Source organism: Manis pentadactyla, chromosome 8, assembly GCF_030020395.1.
Source record: "Manis pentadactyla isolate mManPen7 chromosome 8, mManPen7.hap1, whole genome shotgun sequence".
Classification (NCBI taxonomy): Eukaryota; Metazoa; Chordata; class Mammalia; order Pholidota; family Manidae; genus Manis; species Manis pentadactyla.
This window is the reverse complement of record NC_080026.1, coordinates 58926316-58944855: the sequence shown is the minus strand read 5'-3', so window position 1 is coordinate 58944855 and position 18540 is coordinate 58926316. Positions and strand designations below refer to the sequence as shown.

At 43.3% G+C, this 18540-nt stretch overlaps 1 protein-coding gene across 3 annotated transcripts in view; it reads left to right on the top strand.

Moving 5' to 3' along the window:
* Nucleotides 1-18540, top strand: part of VSTM4 (V-set and transmembrane domain containing 4) — a 111857-nt gene that overhangs the window by 48449 nt on the left and 44868 nt on the right. For 2 of the 3 annotated variants that reach the window (XM_036916610.2, XM_036916609.2), the window contains exons 6-7: nt 14588-14694; nt 16136-16197. In XM_036916610.2, coding sequence (XP_036772505.2) covers nt 14588-14694; nt 16136-16197 — 169 coding nt within the window. Of the gene's footprint in view, nt 1-441; nt 811-14587; nt 14695-16135; nt 16198-18540 lie in introns of those variants that run through there. The other variant, XM_036916611.2, reaches the window with a different exon arrangement.

The window sequence follows — 18540 nt, the reverse complement described above, 5'->3', positions numbered from 1 at the left end:
ACTGACAGAGGGGCCTTGCCAAGTGATGGGTGCAGAACCTGGAGACTCTGGGGAGTTCCATGATTTATTGAGAGAAGTTCAAACAGAAAGAAAACAAGTCTCATCTTGAATTTGTGTCATCATCCCTGAAGTCAGAAGTTGCCCTCTCCTGGGAGAGGTGGCCCTGACCTTTGGGCTTGGGAGACTGGCCCTTTCCCATGGCAAAATGCTCCCCCAGAGCAGAGAGCCAGGCCTGAGTGAGCATCTCAAGGTTTGCAAGATTTAAATGTGGCCTCCCCAGGGAAGACAGCTCTGATCACACTTCAACTGCTAAGTAGAAACTGCTCCAAAAGGTCCTGGAAAATCAAATTTAAAATGAAATACCGCTAATTGCATAGAATTGTCAAGTGTTCCCCCACCATGACACCTCCTCAGTGGATTCAGATGCCTTCCTTCTTGTAGGTCAAGTTCAAGAATGTTGTCAAGAGGATGGAAGAGGCCCAGTAAAGGCAATTCCCAGCCAGTACATTTCCTGACATTTTGCTTGACCTCTTCTTATGGGTTTGAGATAAGTATTTGCAAATGGGAGAAATTAAAGTGGACATTTTGTTACCTTATGAGCCAGTTGCAGTTCAAACTGAAGTTGTGCAGGCTTTCTTCGTGTTTCCTGGTGTACATTTTCTAATGGATAAACAGAGGCACAGACTATTTATATGTTGGATAAATTACTGGCTCAGCTTTATTGTGGTGTTAGAGTTTAGTTTAAAACATGTTTCAGTCTTTCTTGAACTGTCAGAGATTTCTAAACATACCCCAACTATCAATGTATGGGATTTAATTAATAACTGGTTTGTTCAGGATCTCAGAATGAAGGCAGAAATATGATTTCAAAGAGGATCAGACTTAGACATGTCACTACTTGCTCCATGTTTGTAATATTGAGTATTAGTGTGGCAACACATTTATTCCTTCCATAAAAGGAACTCTGCTGTGAAGGTTAAAGGTTCCAGGGCCAGGCTTCTTTGGTCCAAGTTTGGGCTCGGCCACTGATTGCTGTGTGCTTTTGGCTAGTTTTTCAACCTCTCTGATAAAGTGGGGACAGTGAAAGCCCTAGCACATAGTGTTGTTGGGAGAATTAGATGAGAGGTCTGTATAAAGTGTTTCTAACAGCACCTGGTAAATGATGAGCTCTGTGCACATGGTTCTGTTATTACTCAGTTAAAACTTAAGAGTGATTCTTCTATAGAGAACTGCTTGTAGGAGCCATAGAGCAAGAATGAAATGACACACAGCCCGTGCCTTTGAGGTCCGTGTCCAGTGTGGGGCCCAGAGAAGCCAAACTGTGGCAGCCCCCATGGGATGCCCACAGAGCTGTCCTGAGCACCCAGTGGAGGCGCTCCTCACACCACCTCAGTGTTCTGTGGGTGGTGAGGGAGGCTCCCCAGAGGTGAGATTCGGGCCAAGTCTTGCAGGAGGAGTAAGAGTGTTCCAAGAGAAGAGGGTTGGGTGAGGCCCCCACACAGAAAAGGGGCAAGAGCAGCTCAGCGAGTGAAAGTCCTGGGGGCTGGAACAATGGGGTCTGTGGGAGTGAGGAGCTTAGAGATTCAGGGCAGAGCAGCAGGGAGGAGAGGCAGGGGAGAGTGGTGGGGCCACATGCCAAGGGATGGCAATTGTCATATTAACAATAACCAAGCCACACTTTTATTAAATGCCACCTCCTGGGCTCAGTGCTAAGTAAGCATCAACACACACCAACTTCTTCCCTTTGCATCACAACCCATGCGTGGGAGCTGTGATTATCCCATTGTACAGATGCACTGATACCAAGAGTGTGGATGACAGTAAGGCCACCTTGCCAGCAAGCGGTGGACCAGTGAGGGACGCAGCCCAGGCCGCCTGGCTCCAGGGCTAACCCGCTGCCCAGGCTCATTGGGAAGCTTGGGTCTGATTGTGCATATTTCAAGGTTGGCATTCACACAGATGAACAAGGAGTAGATGCAACAGAAGTCAGGGCAGTGGAAGGAGAGGTGGGGAGGGTGTGGCTACAGGTGCTGAGGCTAGCAGTTGCTGCCCTACCTCCCCCAGCTTTGCAAACTGCAGTGGGCTCTGGTCAGAGGCTTTGATTTGCAGATGGCCTACCATGTTTGCTTTGGTTTGGTTGGTGTTTAGCCCATGGGTGTGTGCTGAATGCCTTCCCCCATCCACCTTCACTGGAGCAGCAAGGTGGCGAGGGCAGGGACAGCAGGCAGTGGCGTGTGCCTCCTGGCCTCCCTCCTGCATCCTGGCGTCCTCGCAGAGCCAGCTTCCTCTCACCCCAGAGCTCGGGCTCAGTAAGTCTATGCCTCTTCCATAGCCCTGGCAGAGGCCAGCCTGAATTGCACCTGGATTTGGTGCCAGTTTGAGCAGCGCCACCTTGCAGTTTGGTGACCTCAGGCTGGTTATTCAGCTTCTCTGGGAACGTTTCAGTCTCCACAGAATGGGCACAAGTTCACCTTTGCCCCTGTCACTCATGGTGTCGGGGTGACTCTGTGAGCACAGCAGCAGTGGACTGATGCTCATCACTGATCAGGGTGTGCTTGTCACCTCTGCGGCGGGCCACTTTATGGGATTTATTTCTAAGGCTCATCAAAGCCCTACAGGGTACAAACTAGTCTTCCCAGGAGAAGAACAGGAATAAAACTGCCACCTATTAATAAATATCCAGCCCTCTGTACTATTTATGAACCTTTTGATTCCAGGTGACAGAAAAGCCAGCTCTGATGGTCTTACCCAGGAAGGGACTTGGCCGGCTCACCTGAGGATGCTGCAGTGGGTGGGCCTCAATGATCCAGGGGACGCAGGGTCATTGGGGGTGGTGGCTTCTGTTCCCAGTCCTCCTCTGGCAGTGCCGCCTCCACTGAGGTGTTCTCAGCTCCTTCAGAAAGAGAAATGCTGCGGTAGATACATTCCCTCCTGGCTTATGCAGGAATTGTCACTCTTCCTAACGAGCAAACTCAATGCCACCTCACTGTTCGTGGGCCAGGCTGAACTGAGTGCAGTGGCCAGAGGATAAGACTGTGCTGAGCAGGGGTGGGGTCAATCCCACCCAACCAGGTGCCCTCAATCCTGTGGAGGCCAGGGGGTGCCGGCCAGTTAACCCCAGTGACCTCTCCCTGTCATTATTCTTACGACCTAAGACCAGGACCCTGCATGGAAACACTGAATATGAATGAAGCCCATCCTGATCTTACCAGTTGGCATCCAGAGGTTTTAAACCACAAACAAGACCGCTAGCCTGGCAAAGGCTCTCTGCACACTTGGCAAAGCTGGCAGAGACTGCAAAGGAGGAGCTCTGACAATGAGGCCCCAGCAGAACTTCTCTGGATGTAAACCATTGATGATAAAAGGCCACAGGAGTCTGTGGACAGGAAGGTACCTTGGCACCCACCTCCAAGGAGCAGCTTTTGTTGTGATGCTGTTCAGAATACCCATGCAAAAGGCCACAGGGTGGAAGCAGCAGTAAATACTGCTTTGTAACCCCCAGAGTCTCCAGGTCTTTTCTAGGTGCACAGGCTCTAGCTCAGGTAGTAGAGAACTCTGCCGTGCTTGTCTCTCTGTTCAAGGACTCTGAGAGAAGATTCCCTATTTATGATGATAATAATCCTGGTAAGATAATAGGTGACACCCAATTTGCTCGTTACATACCAGACCCAGTTCTACGTGCTTGACAGGCATTACCCATTTATGGAAAAGAGTCCTTTCAAGGGAGTTACTGTGAGTTAGTGGCACCATTGATCCATCTTGAAAGTGAAGTTCTACAACTTTTAGCCAGCTTCTGGCATGTGGCACCAATTAACCTTGGGTATTCCAGTGGCAGGGGAAGCCCATGGGGTAGGCTCCAAAACCTGGAGTGAGATGTCAGGAAATTTGCCCTCTTTGCGCGAGTCGCTGGCCTTTATCAGTGGCAGCCAACATGGTGTTGGGGGTGTATTGCATTTTTTCCCCCTTCTTTACTGAGATACACCCAAACTGAGATATGTGGGCAGTAAGAAGGGAAGCATATGGACATTTCTGAAGGTAAAATGGATCAACGGAAAGAATGACTTTCAGACTGTGTGGAGCAAGAAGGGCTTGGGAGGAGTTGGCTCCAGGAAGAAGGCCTACAAGGGGGTGGCAGGACCAGAGCCAGCATATCTTCCTCAGCCCCACTTACGAAGGATTCTGGGTCAGGTTCTTTTGTCTAAGAAGCGACACGTGGCATCTTGAGCCATCCCAGCTCAGGTGACAATACATTCCTTTGCAGCAGCTTTGTGCCCAGGGACAAGGAAACAAGATTCTTCATTCAACAGGAAATAAGATTAAATAGATCTTGAGGAAGCATTTTGATGCATAGTTCATATGTTAAGGCACAAAGATTGCCCTGGACCGAGGGGAGCCCAGTGTCTGGGGCATGGAGGTTGCGTGTGTGGAAGCCCCTTGCTGTGAATGGTTAGCTTCTCCTCTAGTACATACCAGGGAGATGCAGGTTTAGGGTGGCTAATGATGGAGGGCTGAGGACTCATTATGCCACAAGTGCTGTGCTTCAGTATGAGCGTGCTTTGGCCTCCTACTTGGTTATGAAAGCAAGACGTGGCTGAGTTTCTGATTCTTAGTGATGATTATTCTTTGGTGGGATCAGCTCAGTTTATGCGGTTTTATTTATTTCAGATGATCTTCGCTGTAGAATAGAAGTAGAGGCACAGAACTTCCATGTGGCCAGCGCACACAGACCCACCTCCATTTTGGAAGCTGACTTCACTTATTCCAGACATTTCCAGGAACAGGAACATGCCCTCCTCCTCCTCTGCCCAATCTCAGGCTAGGATGGCCATTGATCTTGGATACTAGCCATAGCCTCCACGTCCAAGACCCCAGCACTCAGGTCAGCCCCTCTACCAGGGCAGGTCTTTGAGCTGCTATAACTGGCCAGATTTGGGAGACTTAAAATGCAGCAGAATGCTGATATTGCCTGCTAGTACCTTCTCTTAAGGGAGTTGGTTTAAGCCCAGAGCACTCATTGTGGATCTGGCTTGATTTACCGTCTTCCTGTCTTAGTTTTCTTGTTCTCTGTTGTCTGGACTAGGTCCAGAGTCCTTGTTCCTTGTTCTCTGTTGTCTGGACTAGGTCCAGAGTCCTTGTTCCAGGGCCAAGGAGGCAGGTCGACCTGGATCAGATCCCACATCGCCTGCTCAGACCTCTCTGAGGCTTCATTTTCTCATGTGGGAGTTTTCTCATTTTCTCATGCCGAACATTATGGATATCAAGCACTTTTCACAATGTCTTGCATAGGACAGAGACAGACATAGCTCCTATTAACTCTACACTTTCTGCAAAATATGCACAATTTATTTAATACCTGGCAAATTGCCTGCTTTACCTGGTGGCCATCCATTGTTTAGGGGTGCAGCCTCTCCCTGCTCCTTGCCTGCCTGCTCTGTCCTCTGCTGGTGCTTGCGTAGCACTGCTACATCTGTGGCAATGGGAGGGCATGCTGTGCTGACTTGGACAGAAAGATGTTCTGATCAAGGTTTAAGTTGAAACCTGTAGACTCCCCTCGTGGTCAAGGCACAGAGCCACGAATAGTCAAGTGGCAACACTGTTCTTCCTGGCAGCACCTTGAATGTCCCCCACTGCACCCACACACCAGAGATCAGGTTCTGTGCTATGCAGTCATTTCATACCCCATCTACTTTAGGCTGAGCTCTTTGACCTGGCCCTCATGGCAACCCTCTGAGATAGAGAGCAAGGGTGCATCTCCACATTTTATAGATTGGGAGATGAGACCTAGGGAAGTGAGTGACTTGCTCAGGGTCACCTCTCTAGTCAGAGTGGAACCAGCTTTAGTGCAGACTTTCTGCCCCTTGTCCAGTGCCCTTCACTAGATCCAGCTACCATGTGCCACTGAACAGAGGCACCCAGCCTCTGTGGGGTGGAGACGCCTGCGAGAGGCACCCAGGCAGGAACCTTGTGCACATCACAACAAGGCTCCACATGTACCTCCTGCCCCCCCCCCCCCCCCCCCCCCCCCGTAGAGCCAGAGATGGCCCTGTTCCCCACAAAGAACACTTCTCTCCAATCACTCAGCTCTCTAAGTTAGATGGAGTTTCCGGCCTATTTTCTCTTTTTCTTGGTTTGGCTGGCTCCAAAAACACTTGCTCCCTTGTGTCAAAGACAAAATACAGTCCTGTTCCAACCCAAGATGTAGAATAACTCCCATGAAATTGAATCTTAAAGTGGACTTTCTTAGCTGAAAATTCCTACCAATCCTGCTGGCTCAATGGAAGGCATAAGATTCTGAGAGAAAAATCATCTATCATATGTCATTGTGGTGACTCGTATATAACTTCTCATTGTTGAAGTACAAATTAGAGCTAAATTTAGTGCAGTATGACTGTTTTGAAGGAAAACGGTGATGACAAAGCAGATCTTTTTCAGTTTACTGAAAGCCCTGGGCATGGTGGCATAAGTTTATACAAATGATGTCTCCAAACTTTCATTTTGTATTAAAGGATTGAATCCAAGAAAAGAAAAGAGGAAGGGGAAATATTATTTGATTCTGCAGGGTGTGAGGTGCAGCTGGGGAGGAAGATCCAAGCCAGAGGCAATAGACAAAGAGAAAGCATTGAATGATTTTAGCAAAAAGAAACAAATCACTGTACATTTTTTGAAAGAGCCAAAATTCAAAGGGAATTGGAGGAAATGTTTGCAAAAACCACGCAAACTGACATGAAAGATGCATGAAAATCTGTAAGAAAAACCCAAATCCTAATAAATAACATCCAGTGTTGATGCATCACTTATAGATGAGGAAACACAATCAGACAAACATGGGCAATGGTCATTCTCACTAGCAATCAGAGAAATGCAAGGAAAACCTTTCCTCATTAAATGAATAATTTTTTAAGCTGGTAAACCTGGTGGTAAAGAAGATGGAAATATAAATACCCTTATACATTGACCAAGTGGCTATAAAGTAGTTCCATTTGGAAATCATTTTGACAATGGGTATCAAACAGCATTTAAAATGGTCCTCCTCTGTGAACTTGTAGTTCCAACTCTATGAATCCAACCTAAAAAAAAAGGCTTATAATGGAAACCATTATACATAAATACAAGTATAGCAATGTTATTTATATATCAAACTGGGAAGAAGATGTTTAGATGTCAGGAAATGGCTGAGAAAACTGTGTCATATCTTCTCACTGGGAGCATATAAGGATGTAAGAATATGGAAAATGTAGATAAAGAGGAATGGTGAAAAATTATAATGTGGTATGATAAAAAAACAACATATAAAAACCAAGGAAGAGTTGAACTGTCCAAAACCTACATGGCAACTTTATTCTTAATTGACAAAACTTGGAAGCAGCTAAGATGTTCTTCAGTAAGTGAACAGGTAAATAGACTGGTGTATCCACACAATAGAATGTTACTCAGTGCTAAAAAGAAATGAGCAGCTAAGCCATGAAAATACATAGAGAAATCTTTTTTTTTTTGGTATCATTAATCTACAATTACATAAGCAACATTATGGTTACTAGACTCCCCACATTATCAAGTCCCCACCACATACCCCATTACAGTCACTGTCTATCAGTGTAGTAAGATGCTACAGAATCACTACTTGTCTTCTCTGTGTTGTACTGCCTTCCCCGTGCCCCCCACCCTACATTATACGTGCTAATCATAATGCCCCCTTGTCCCCCTTATCCCTCCCTTCTCACCTATTCTCCCCAGTCCCTTTCCCTTTTGTAATCTTAGTCCATTTTTGGGTTCTGTGAGTCTGCTATTTTGTTCCTTCAGTTTTTTCTTTGTTCTTATACTCCACAAATGAGTGAAATCATTTGATAGTTGTCTTTCTTCGCTTGGCTTATTTCACTGAGCATAATACCCTCTAGCTCCATCTATGTTGTTGCAAATGGTAGGATTTGTTTTCTTCTTATGGCTGAATCATATTCCATTGTGTATATGTACCACATCTTCTTTATCCATTCATCTACTGATGGACACTTAGGTTGCTTCTGTTTTTTGGCTAGTGTTGCGATAAACATAGGGATGCATATATATCTTTTTTAAACTGGGCTGCTGCATTCTTAGGGTAAATTCCTAGAAGTGGAATTCCTGGGTCAAATGGTATTTCCATTTTTAGTTTTTTGAGGAACCTCCATACTGCTTTCCACAATGGTTGAACTAGCTTACATTCCCACCAGCAGTGTAGGAGGGTTCCCCTTTCTCCACAGCCTTGCCAACATTTGTTGTTGTTTGTCTTTTGGATGGTGGCCATCCTTACTGGTGTGAGGTGATATCTCATTGTGGTTTTAATTTGCATTTCTCTGATGATTAGTGATGTGGAGCATCTTTTCATGTGCCTAATGGCCATCTGAATTTCTTCTTTGAAGAAGTGTCTGTTCAGATCCTCTGCCCATTTCTTAATTGCATTATTTGCTTTTTTTGTTGCGGTGAGGAGCTCTAGCTAGGGGTGTATCTGTTTTGTTTATTTTCTCAAAGAACCAGCTCTTGGTTTTATTGATATTTTTCTATTGTTTTATTCTTCTCAATATTATTTATTTCTTCTCTGATCTTTATTATGTCCCTCCTTCTGCTGACTTTGGGCCTCATTTGTTCTTCTTTTTCCAGTATCAATAATTGTGACTTTAGACTACTCATTTGGGATTGGTCTTCCTTCTTTAAATATGCCTGGATTGCTATATACTTTCCTCTTAGAACTGTCTTCGCTGTGTCCCACAGAAGTTGGGGCTTTCTGTTGTTGTCATTTGTTTCCTTGTTTCCATATATTGCTTGATCTCTATTTTAATTTGGTCATTGAGCCATTAATTATTTAGGAGCATATTGTTAAGCCTCCATGTGTTTGTGAGCCTTTTTGCTTTCTTTGTACAATTTATTTCTAGTTTTATACCTTGTGGTCTGAGAAGTTGGTTGGTAGAATTTCAGTCTTTTTTAATTTACTGAGGCTCTTTTTGTGGCCTAGTATGTGGTCTATTCTGGAAAATGTTCCATGTGCACTTGAGAAGAATGTGTATCCTGCTGCTTTTGGGTGTAGAGTTCTGTAGATGTCTATGAGGTCCATCTGTTCTAGTGTGTTGTTCAGTGCCTCTGTGTCCTTACTTATTTTCTGTCTGGTGAATCTGTCCTTTGGAGTGAGTGGTGTGTTGAAGTCTCCTAAAGTGAATGCATTGCATTCTATTTCCCCCTTTAATTCTGTTGGTATTTCTTTCACATATGTAGGTGCTCCTGTGTTGGGTGCATAGATATTTATAATGGTTATATCCTCTTGTTGGACTGACCCCTTTAACATTACATAATGTCCTTCTTTATCTTTTGTTACTTTCTTTGCTTTGAAGTCTATTTTGTCTGATATAAGTACTGCAACACCTGCTTTTTTCTCCCTATTATTTGCATGAAGTATCTTTTCCATCCCTTCACTTTTAGTCTGTATATGTCTTTGGGTTTGAGATGAGTCTCTTGTAAGCAGCATATAGATGGGTCTTGCTTTTTTATCCATTCTGTTACTCTGTGTCTTTTGATTGGTGCATTCAGTCCTTTTATGTTCATGGTGATAATCGATAGATATGTACTTATTGCTATTGTAGGCTTTGGATTCATGGTTACTAAAAGTTCAAGGGTAGCTTTGTTACTATCTAACCATCTAACTTTAACTCACTTATTGTGCTATTATAAACACAGTCTGATGATTATTTCTCTCCCTTCTTATTCTTCCTCCTCCACTCTTTCTACGTTAGGTGTTTTATTCTGTACTCTTTTGTGTTTCCTTTGGCTGCTTTTGTAGATAGTTGATTTTATTTTTTGCCTTTAGTTAGTATTTGGTTGGTCTGCTTTCTTTGCTGTGATTTTATTTTCTCTGGTGGCATCTATTTAGCCTTAGGAGTACTTCCATTTAGAACAGTCCCTTTAAAATATCCTGCAGAGGTGGTTTGTGGGAAGCAAACTCCCTCAACTTTTGCTTATCTGGAAATTGTTTAATCCCTCCTTCAAATTTAAATGATAATCGTGCTGGATACAGTATTCTTGGTCCAAGGCCCTTCTGTTTCATTGCATTAAATATACCATGCCATTCTCTTCTGGCCTGTAAAGTTTCTGTTGTGAAGTCTGATGATAGCCTGATGGGTTTTCCTTTGTAGGTGATCTTTTTTCTCTCTCTGGCTGCCTTTAATACCCTGTCCTTGTCTTTGATCTTTGCCATTTTGATTATTGTATGTCTTGGTGTTGTCCTCCTTGAGTCCCTTGTGTTGGGAGATCTGTGGGTTTCCATGGTCTGAGAGACTATTTCCTTCCCCAGCTTTGGGAAGTTTTCAGCAATTATTTCTTCAAAGACACTTTCTATCCCCTTTTCTCTCTCCTCTTCTTGTACCCCTATAATGTGAATATTATTCCGTTTGGTTTTGTCACATAGTTTCTTAATATTCTTTCATTCCTAGAGATCTTTTTATCTCTCTCTGCCTCAGCTTCTCTGTATTCCTGTTCTCTAATTTCTATTACATTAACAGTCTCTTACACCTCATCCAGTCTGCTCTTAAGCCCTTCTATCGATTGTTTCATTTCTGTTATCTCCCTCCGGACTTCATCCCTTAGCTCTTGAGTATTTCTCTGCAGGTCCATTAGCATGGTTATGACTTTTATTTTGAATTCTTTTTCAGGAAGATTGGTTGTATCTATCTCACCAGGCCCTCTCTCTGGGGTTGTTTGAGTAATTTTTGACTGGACCAGATTCTTCTGCCTTTTAATGGTGATAGAAGTGATCGTCAGCAAGTGGCCCATGTGTCTGCTTGAAGAACAAAGTCCCTTCCTGCTTGATGGTCGCTTTGACCTTCTCCACTGCCTGTGCCAGTTACCTGCACACAGGGAGCAGTCTCTGGGTTAACACCCTGAGCTGCTGTGTGCAGGGCGGCCCTCAAGATAGCCTAGGGCAATGCAGGGGTCGCAGACCTGCCGTGTGTATTCTCCTGCAAGAGCGGTGCCCCTTCGTGCCTTCTGGACTTTGCACCGGCTTCCTCTGCCTATGCCAGGCAGCTGCATGCTGGCAGTAGCCTCTGGGTCTGTCCCAGTTAGCTGCACACTGGGAGATGACTCTGTGTGGTTGCTGTGGGTGGGGCTGCTCCCTGGCTGGTCTTCAGTAGTGGCAGGTCAGCCAGTTTGCTTGCAGCACTGGCCAGTGGGAATGAATGGCAGGCTGCTTATCACCATGAGGGGCTTCAGAGCTGCATTGCCACCCAGGGGTTTAGGGTGCCTGAAGTTCCTTAGGATTACCAGTCTGCTGGGCTGAGTGTGCCGGGACGATTTTGTCCATCTGTTAAGCCCTTGTCCCTTTAAGACTTTTAAAAAAGCACCCACTTTTCTTTTGTCCCAGGGGAGCCGGCTGTGGGGACCCACTCACAGTCTCTGTCTTGGATTTTACTTTCCTGTTTCTCTAATATCCAGTACACCATGTGATGTGTGTCTGTGCTCCTGGTGCAGATTACTGGGCTGGTTATTTAGCAGTCCTGTGTTTCCTCTCCCTCCCCACTCTGATTCTTTTCCTCCTGCCAGTGAGCTGGGGTAGGGGGAGTGCTCGGGTCCCACTGGATCATGGCTTTGTATCTTACCCTCTTTGTGAGATGCTGAGTTCTCACAGATGTAGATGTAGCCTGGCTGTTGTACTGTATCTTCTGGTCTCTTTTTTAGGAATAGTTGTATTTGTACTTCAAAAATATGTATGGTTTTGGGAGGAGATTTCCGCCACCCTGCCCACACCACCATCTTGAGCCCCTCCTCCATGGGAAATCTTAAGTGCATGTTACCAAGTGAAAGGGCTGTGTACTGCATGACATTCTGGAAAGGCAAAAATATAGGAATAGTTAAAAGATCAGTGGTTGCCATGGGTTAGGGGGAGGGAGGGACAAACAGATGGAGCACAGAGGACTTTTATGGCTGTTAAACTATTCTGTATGATACTATAGATACTGATGATGGATATATAATATATCTGTCCAAACTCATAGAATGTACAATGCCAAAAGTGAACCCTAATATAAACCATGGACTTTGGGTGATAATGGTGTGTCAATGCAGTCTCATCAGTTAATAGCAAATATATCACCCTGGTGGGGAGTATGGATAATGGGGGAGGCTGTGCACGTGGGGAGGTAGTGGTGTCTGAAAAATCTCTGTACCTTTTGCTCGATTTTGCTGTGACTCTAAAACTTTCCTAAAGTAAAGTCTATTAAAGAATATAACAAGGAGGAGTAAAAAGCCTGAAAATGAAAAGGTTGTGTTTTGGTTATGATAGACTTATTTTCGTTTGTTTCTATGCCTATAATGACCATTTTAAAACATGAACATACATTAATTTATAATGTAAAGAAAAAAACATTTCAAGAGTCTAAAAAGCTATGAAATGAAGCTATACATGTCATTGTGTGTTTAAGCAATTCTGAGGGTTTCTGATCCCTTGTTTTCTCTTAGCAGTCAGAATTTTGTAAACAACACATTCCTTTTGGCTATTTGTGAGTTTATACTGTTGACCTTATACTCTAAAGCTATGGCCAGTCAGGGTTTCTGTTCCCAGTAAAAAATAGCCATCCTGGGGGGAATCTGAGTGAGAGCTATTCTTGGAATATTTCCCACGATATGTGATTTAGTCTTTGTTTATTTTTAGAACTCTTGAACTATGTTAGACTAGTCTATTTTCTTTTTAAAAAATATATGTAGGTATTTATTCATGTTTAATTTGCTGTTTTTCAGAGATACAATCATATAGTTTGATAATTAAAATTTAAAAGTTAAGTGATTAATTAAAAAATCTATGTGATAATTCTCTGTCCAGTCTTCCACCTATTTAGTTCCTCAGCACCCCTAATTCCAAGGAACCACTATTTTAAATTATTATGAATACTTTCAGAGTTTCTTTATGCATATATGCACAAATACTAATATATATTTTTATTTTCCTTTATTTGCATATTAAAAAGTGGCACATTTTATACATTATCCAATACCTAACTTTTTCACCTAACAATATATCTTTTCTTATCAGTACATAAAAAGCTTCTCCACTCCTTTTTATACCCATGTGTGGATTTGTGGAGCCACATTAATTTCCTTAATCAGTCTGCTGCTGATGGACAGTTGGGGTCTTTCTAATCTGTTGCTATTACCAACAGCAGTGTAATGACTAATCTTATACATATATTTCATGCACATGCAAGGATACCTACAGAATAAATCCCTGAAAGTGAAATTGCCAGGTCAGAGTATAGCCTCTGTGATTTTTATAGCCCCAGTTATTCTGACTGCCGAGTTATTCTCCATCAGGAAGGGTCTATACTCATGCCAGCAATACTTCAGAGTGCCCGATTCCCCACACCTCTGCCAAAAGACTGTTTTGCCTTGAATTTGATTAGTGCCATTCTGATGTGGAAGAAGGAAGCACACAGGGTTTTAACTTGGCTTCCTTTCATGAAGAGCTTTAACCCATTTTTCACAGGGAAGAGCCTTTCCCCTGGAGTGAAAACTATTTATCACCTTCATTCATATTGGTTATTAGGCAGTTGGTCATATTCTTATGGATTTCTAGAAATTCTTTGTATAGTAGGGTGATAGTCCCTTTTGTTAACTGTACCTTCCTGGCTGGAAGATTGCCTGAAGATGAGATTCTAAGAGGTGCTTACTCTGGATTGCTGGAGCTGGTGGGATGCATTTAGAGTCAATGGCCAATCAAGAAAGTGTGTGGACTCCATTCCACAGGTAGCATCGAGAACAGCATCCTCGTCAGGACAGCCTCTGTTTGCAACTTTTGTGTTCACTGCTTATTAACAGTGTCACTTAGAGCAAGTTACTGAGCAGTCTCTAAGTCTTGGCTTGCTGCCTTGTAATGTAAGTTGTTTCAGTAGCATCACTTTGAGTTATCATCACTAACCCACAGAAAGAACCCGATACCTCAGTGACCACATGGGACCAGAACACTGAGAAGTCTCACAGCACTGCTCAGGGTGAGCTCAGTTACCCTTTACTAAAGCTGAAGGCAGAGCAGGAGAACATGTGAGTAATCCTGGGGCACCTAGTGACATCCAGATACTGTGCTCCAGGGTCCTCTTGCCTGCACAGGAGGTGCTCTGTTTTTGGACTGTGAACCACAAAGATATGTGCAAGGAATCTTGGTTTTAGCTCAAGCTAAAGCTCGAAACTTCAGCTCAAGCTGAAGTTTCCAATGGTATCTTGATAGCCTTCTGGTGTCATAGCCAAGCCAGACTGTGTAACTGATGAAACTGGGTGTAAACCATCAAGCTATACATCCATAAACAATGTCAACAAATTGGCCCTAGGTCTTCACAGAGATTTTTGAACTATCAACAGCTCACTATAAATCACTAACTAGCTCATCTCATTGTCCTTATCTTAGCAGAGGGTCAGTACCAGACCTCCAGACATCCCTGGAGATAAGGATAAAGCAATCCCTGTCCAGCTATAAGATAACCTTACCTTATGCAGGTACACAGGAAACACTTGGAAATTATTGCTTCCTTTCCTTTTCCAAGTCTCCCTTTGCCTTCATCAGGACTTTTTTGTTCTGTAGCTCAGGGGAGACCGTCACCAGCATGACCAGCTTGGCCCCGTTGCAGCCCAAGAAGGGCAAGAGGCGGAAGGAGAAGGCTGACGTTCCTCCTGCAGTTCCTGCCAAAGGTAGGGGGCTAGCCTGCAATTACTTACATGGACACCACCATGACTGACCCAGAGGTGGGTCTGGGCTTTGATGTGGGGTTAGAACAGGAGGAGTAGGCAGATGGAGGACATGATATCCAGTGATTATAGGATCTGGAGGACCCCTCTTAGATTCTGGTCAGAGTGAGCCCCATCTGTGGGCTGGGGCTGGAGGTCGTGCCATTGGCCCAGCATGGCTTTAGCAGGAAAGTTGGGCTCAGTATCTCAGACTGATCCCACAGTGTATTTCACTTTGAACTGTTCACATAGCAGGGTGGGGGAGGGGGTGTCAGCATCTTCTTGGTTCATTCAAGGGAAACAGGGCTCTCTGAATTTTCTAAAGTTGTAAAACAGGTATGTAATTTATTTGGGATTTGTTCTGAGGATAAAATGAGAGTTATTCGTTGATTCCCGCTGTGACTTAGAGCTACACAAGTGAGGAAGAAAGGTGTTTCTGGAGGAAAGAACTGTACATGTCTAAGGAGAACTAGGACCATCTATAGATAGTTCCTTGAAGGACTGTGGCTAAATTAGGAGAAGTTCAAACTTAAGGAATTTGAAATATAGTTGGAAGTACTATGATTGCCCAGGTGAATGTTTTAATAACAAGACAAGATATATTTTGTCCCTCAATGGGGGATTTATAGGCTCTCCCCTGGGGACCCTTGGAGCCCTGTGATGAAGAACAGTGGTGCACAGGCTGAACATATGTCGGGTGGGCAGAGTGGGTGGAAGGCATGGACATTCTGGGAGGCATGACAGATGTAGGCCTTGGGAGGGAAGGTGGGCAGAGAACCCCTGCTCTGGGCCAGGCAGCATCCTGCTGTATTGTCTCTTTCAGACTAGGTAGTACCCTACCGTATAAAAGATGAAAATGACATTCAGAGCTAAGGAGTAGTGCCTGGCTTTGAAGTGGGGTCTGCCTGACTTTCAAGGCCAAGTTCAAGTCCCAAATCATCTAAATACCAGTTATATGACATTTGAGAAGAGCCTAAGTTTCCCCCCCTATTTAATGAATCGATATGACCCTCCCTGATGATCTCCCCAGGCTTCTGAGGGGGTCGAGGGTCATTGCTGTCAGTAATAGTGTGCAATTAGGATGAAGCCCAGGGAAGGTCCCAGCCTCAGCCTTTACCAAGTGCACCTGGTGCTCACCTGCACACTTGACCTCTTTGTAGTTGGCAGTGTTTTATGTAGAGTTGTTTTGTTCCCCTTGCTGAGGAGAGAGTAAGACACGTCCAAACTCTAGGGGAGGATTGCTGCCCCATCAGCAGGAACTCAAGGGTACCTAGATCAGAAACTGGAGTTCTTCCATGGGGCCAGGAAAGGGTCCACCACAGAGTGTGTCCACAGTGCTCAGGATCTGTGGGCATTAAGAATCCTGGGAGCAGTTGCAAACTGAATTTTTGATGTACGTCCACAGCTCCCATAGCCGCCACTTTCCATAAACCAAAGCTGCTGAAACCGCAAAGGAAAGTCGCCCTGGTGAGTAACCATGTTCTATATTGGGGTGTTTTCCCCACAAGCCTTCAACACACTTCAGGGGCCAACCTGTACCTTCATTGGCTCAAAACATGCTGAAAGTCCTTGGTGCTTTTGTCCCCAAGCAACAGCATCCTCTCTTCTTGGGTCAGCTTTTGAACCAGCTGTGCTCCATTCTTAATTCCCAGCGTGTCTTTAAAAAATCCAAATGGAGCTGTTTGTATTATAATGCTTTTTTTCAAGGCAAATAAAAATGCCACACTCAGGAATGTATAAAATAGAACATGGATACCTGTTTGTAAAATTTACCTGATAATCTCTCCGAAGAGACTGCTGAAGAACCTTCCAGAAAATGTGTCATAGCCTTTTATTTTGGAATGACTTTAGACTTACAGAAGGTTGTAAAGATAGTACAGAATTCCCATCTACCCTTTTCTCAGACTCTCCTAATGTTAACATCTTACGTAGTCATGGTGTGTTTGTCAAAAGTAAGACATTGCCATTAGTACATCACCATTTACTGCAGTCCTGACTTTGACCATATTTCAGCAGTTGTTCCACTAACACCCTTATCCAATCCAGGATATTGCATTGCATTTAGTTGTTATGTCTCCTTAGTCCCCTCCAACTGATGGGAGTCCCTCCTTTTTTGAAAATATTTTTATTTCATGGCCTTGAGCATTTCAAAGAGTAGCATCCAGTTATTTTTTAGAGTGTCCTTACATTCTAAAATGTCATTTTAAACATTCTAAAATGTTCTAAAATGATGAGTAGAAATGAGTTAATGGATTTAGGAGAGGAACAACACCCAGAGTCTCACTGCATCATATCAGGGTGCATAATGTCAGATCTTATTAATGCCTAGGTTCAACTTTATCACATGGTTAAGGTGGTGTTTGCCAGCCTGCTTCAGTATAAAGTTACCATTTCTCTCTCCCCATCATCTATTTGTTAGCAGCTTGTCACCAGGTCCAGTTCACACTTAACAGGAGGAGAGCTAAGCTCCATCTCTAGCAGGCAGGAGTATCAGAGAGCTCGTGGACATATGTTAACCACCACAGTAATTAATAAATATCTTAGGAGAGATATGTCAAGCTATGCAAATGCCTTGTTTTTCCTTGAACTTTTGCCCATACAATTTAGAATTTATCAGTGGATTTTGCTGGCAGCAGCTATCACTATGGTGTACTACTGGTGATTTTCTATTTACCTCAATCCTTCCTCATTTACTATTCGAAATTCTTCTGTAGGGAAGAGTTGGACCCCTTCTCTCATTTTCTTATTCACTGATTTTACATGTCAGTATTTGTGTGTGTGTGTGTGTGTGTGTGTGTGTGTGAGAGAGAGAGAGAGAGAGAGAAAGAGGGAGAGACATTTGAAAGGATAGAGACTGGCAAACCTATTCTAAAATGTATGTGTATTGCAAAGGGCCAAGATCATCATGAAAGAAAAGGACAAAGTGGAGAAATTATGTATCCATTCTCAAGATTTACCTTAAAGACACAGTAACTAATACAATATAGTATCAGCACAAAGATAGACTAAAGGAACAGAATAAAGAGCTCCAAACAGGTCTACACAGATATTGTCAACTTGATTAATGATAGAAGTGACATTGCAGTGAAGAAGGGATTATCTTTTCAATATAGGTTGTATATCCATGTGAAAAATAATGATCCATACCCTCTGCTTCACACTGCATACAAAAATTACACAAGGATCTTAAATATGAAAAGTAAAAATAAAGCTCCTTAAAGTTAGCTTGCCTCCTAACTTCAGGGTAAGCAAAGATTTTTTAAACAAAACATATAAAGTACCGACCATAAAAGAAAAGATTGAAAAATTTGGATTACCTTAAAATTCACCAATAAATGAATGAAAAGGCAAACCACAGATTGGGAGAACTTATCTGTCATGCATATATCTGACAAAGGATTCTTATCTAGAACATACAAACATCTACAAATCAATAAGAAAAAGACAACCCTACCAAAAAAATTGGCAAAGTCTTAAATGTGTACTTTACAAAAGAAGGTATATAAACAGCCAGGAAGCTCAAGAAAAGTATTTAATCTTATTGGCATCATGGAAATGGAGGTTAAAAACATAAAACCAGTTCACATGCACCAGGATGGCTAAAATGAAATACTTTGTATGGTTTCTTCTGTTTGCCTGTTTTTCTCTATCCACTTGTAATTTAGGAATGTATCCTATGTTATCTGCTTGTCACATTCCTTTTAATTTATTTTACTTTCTGTTGCATTTATCATTACTGACCAGTTTCATTAAACTTTAGTACATTCTAAATAATTATTACTCTTTCTTGAATTCAGTGTCTTCCTCCCA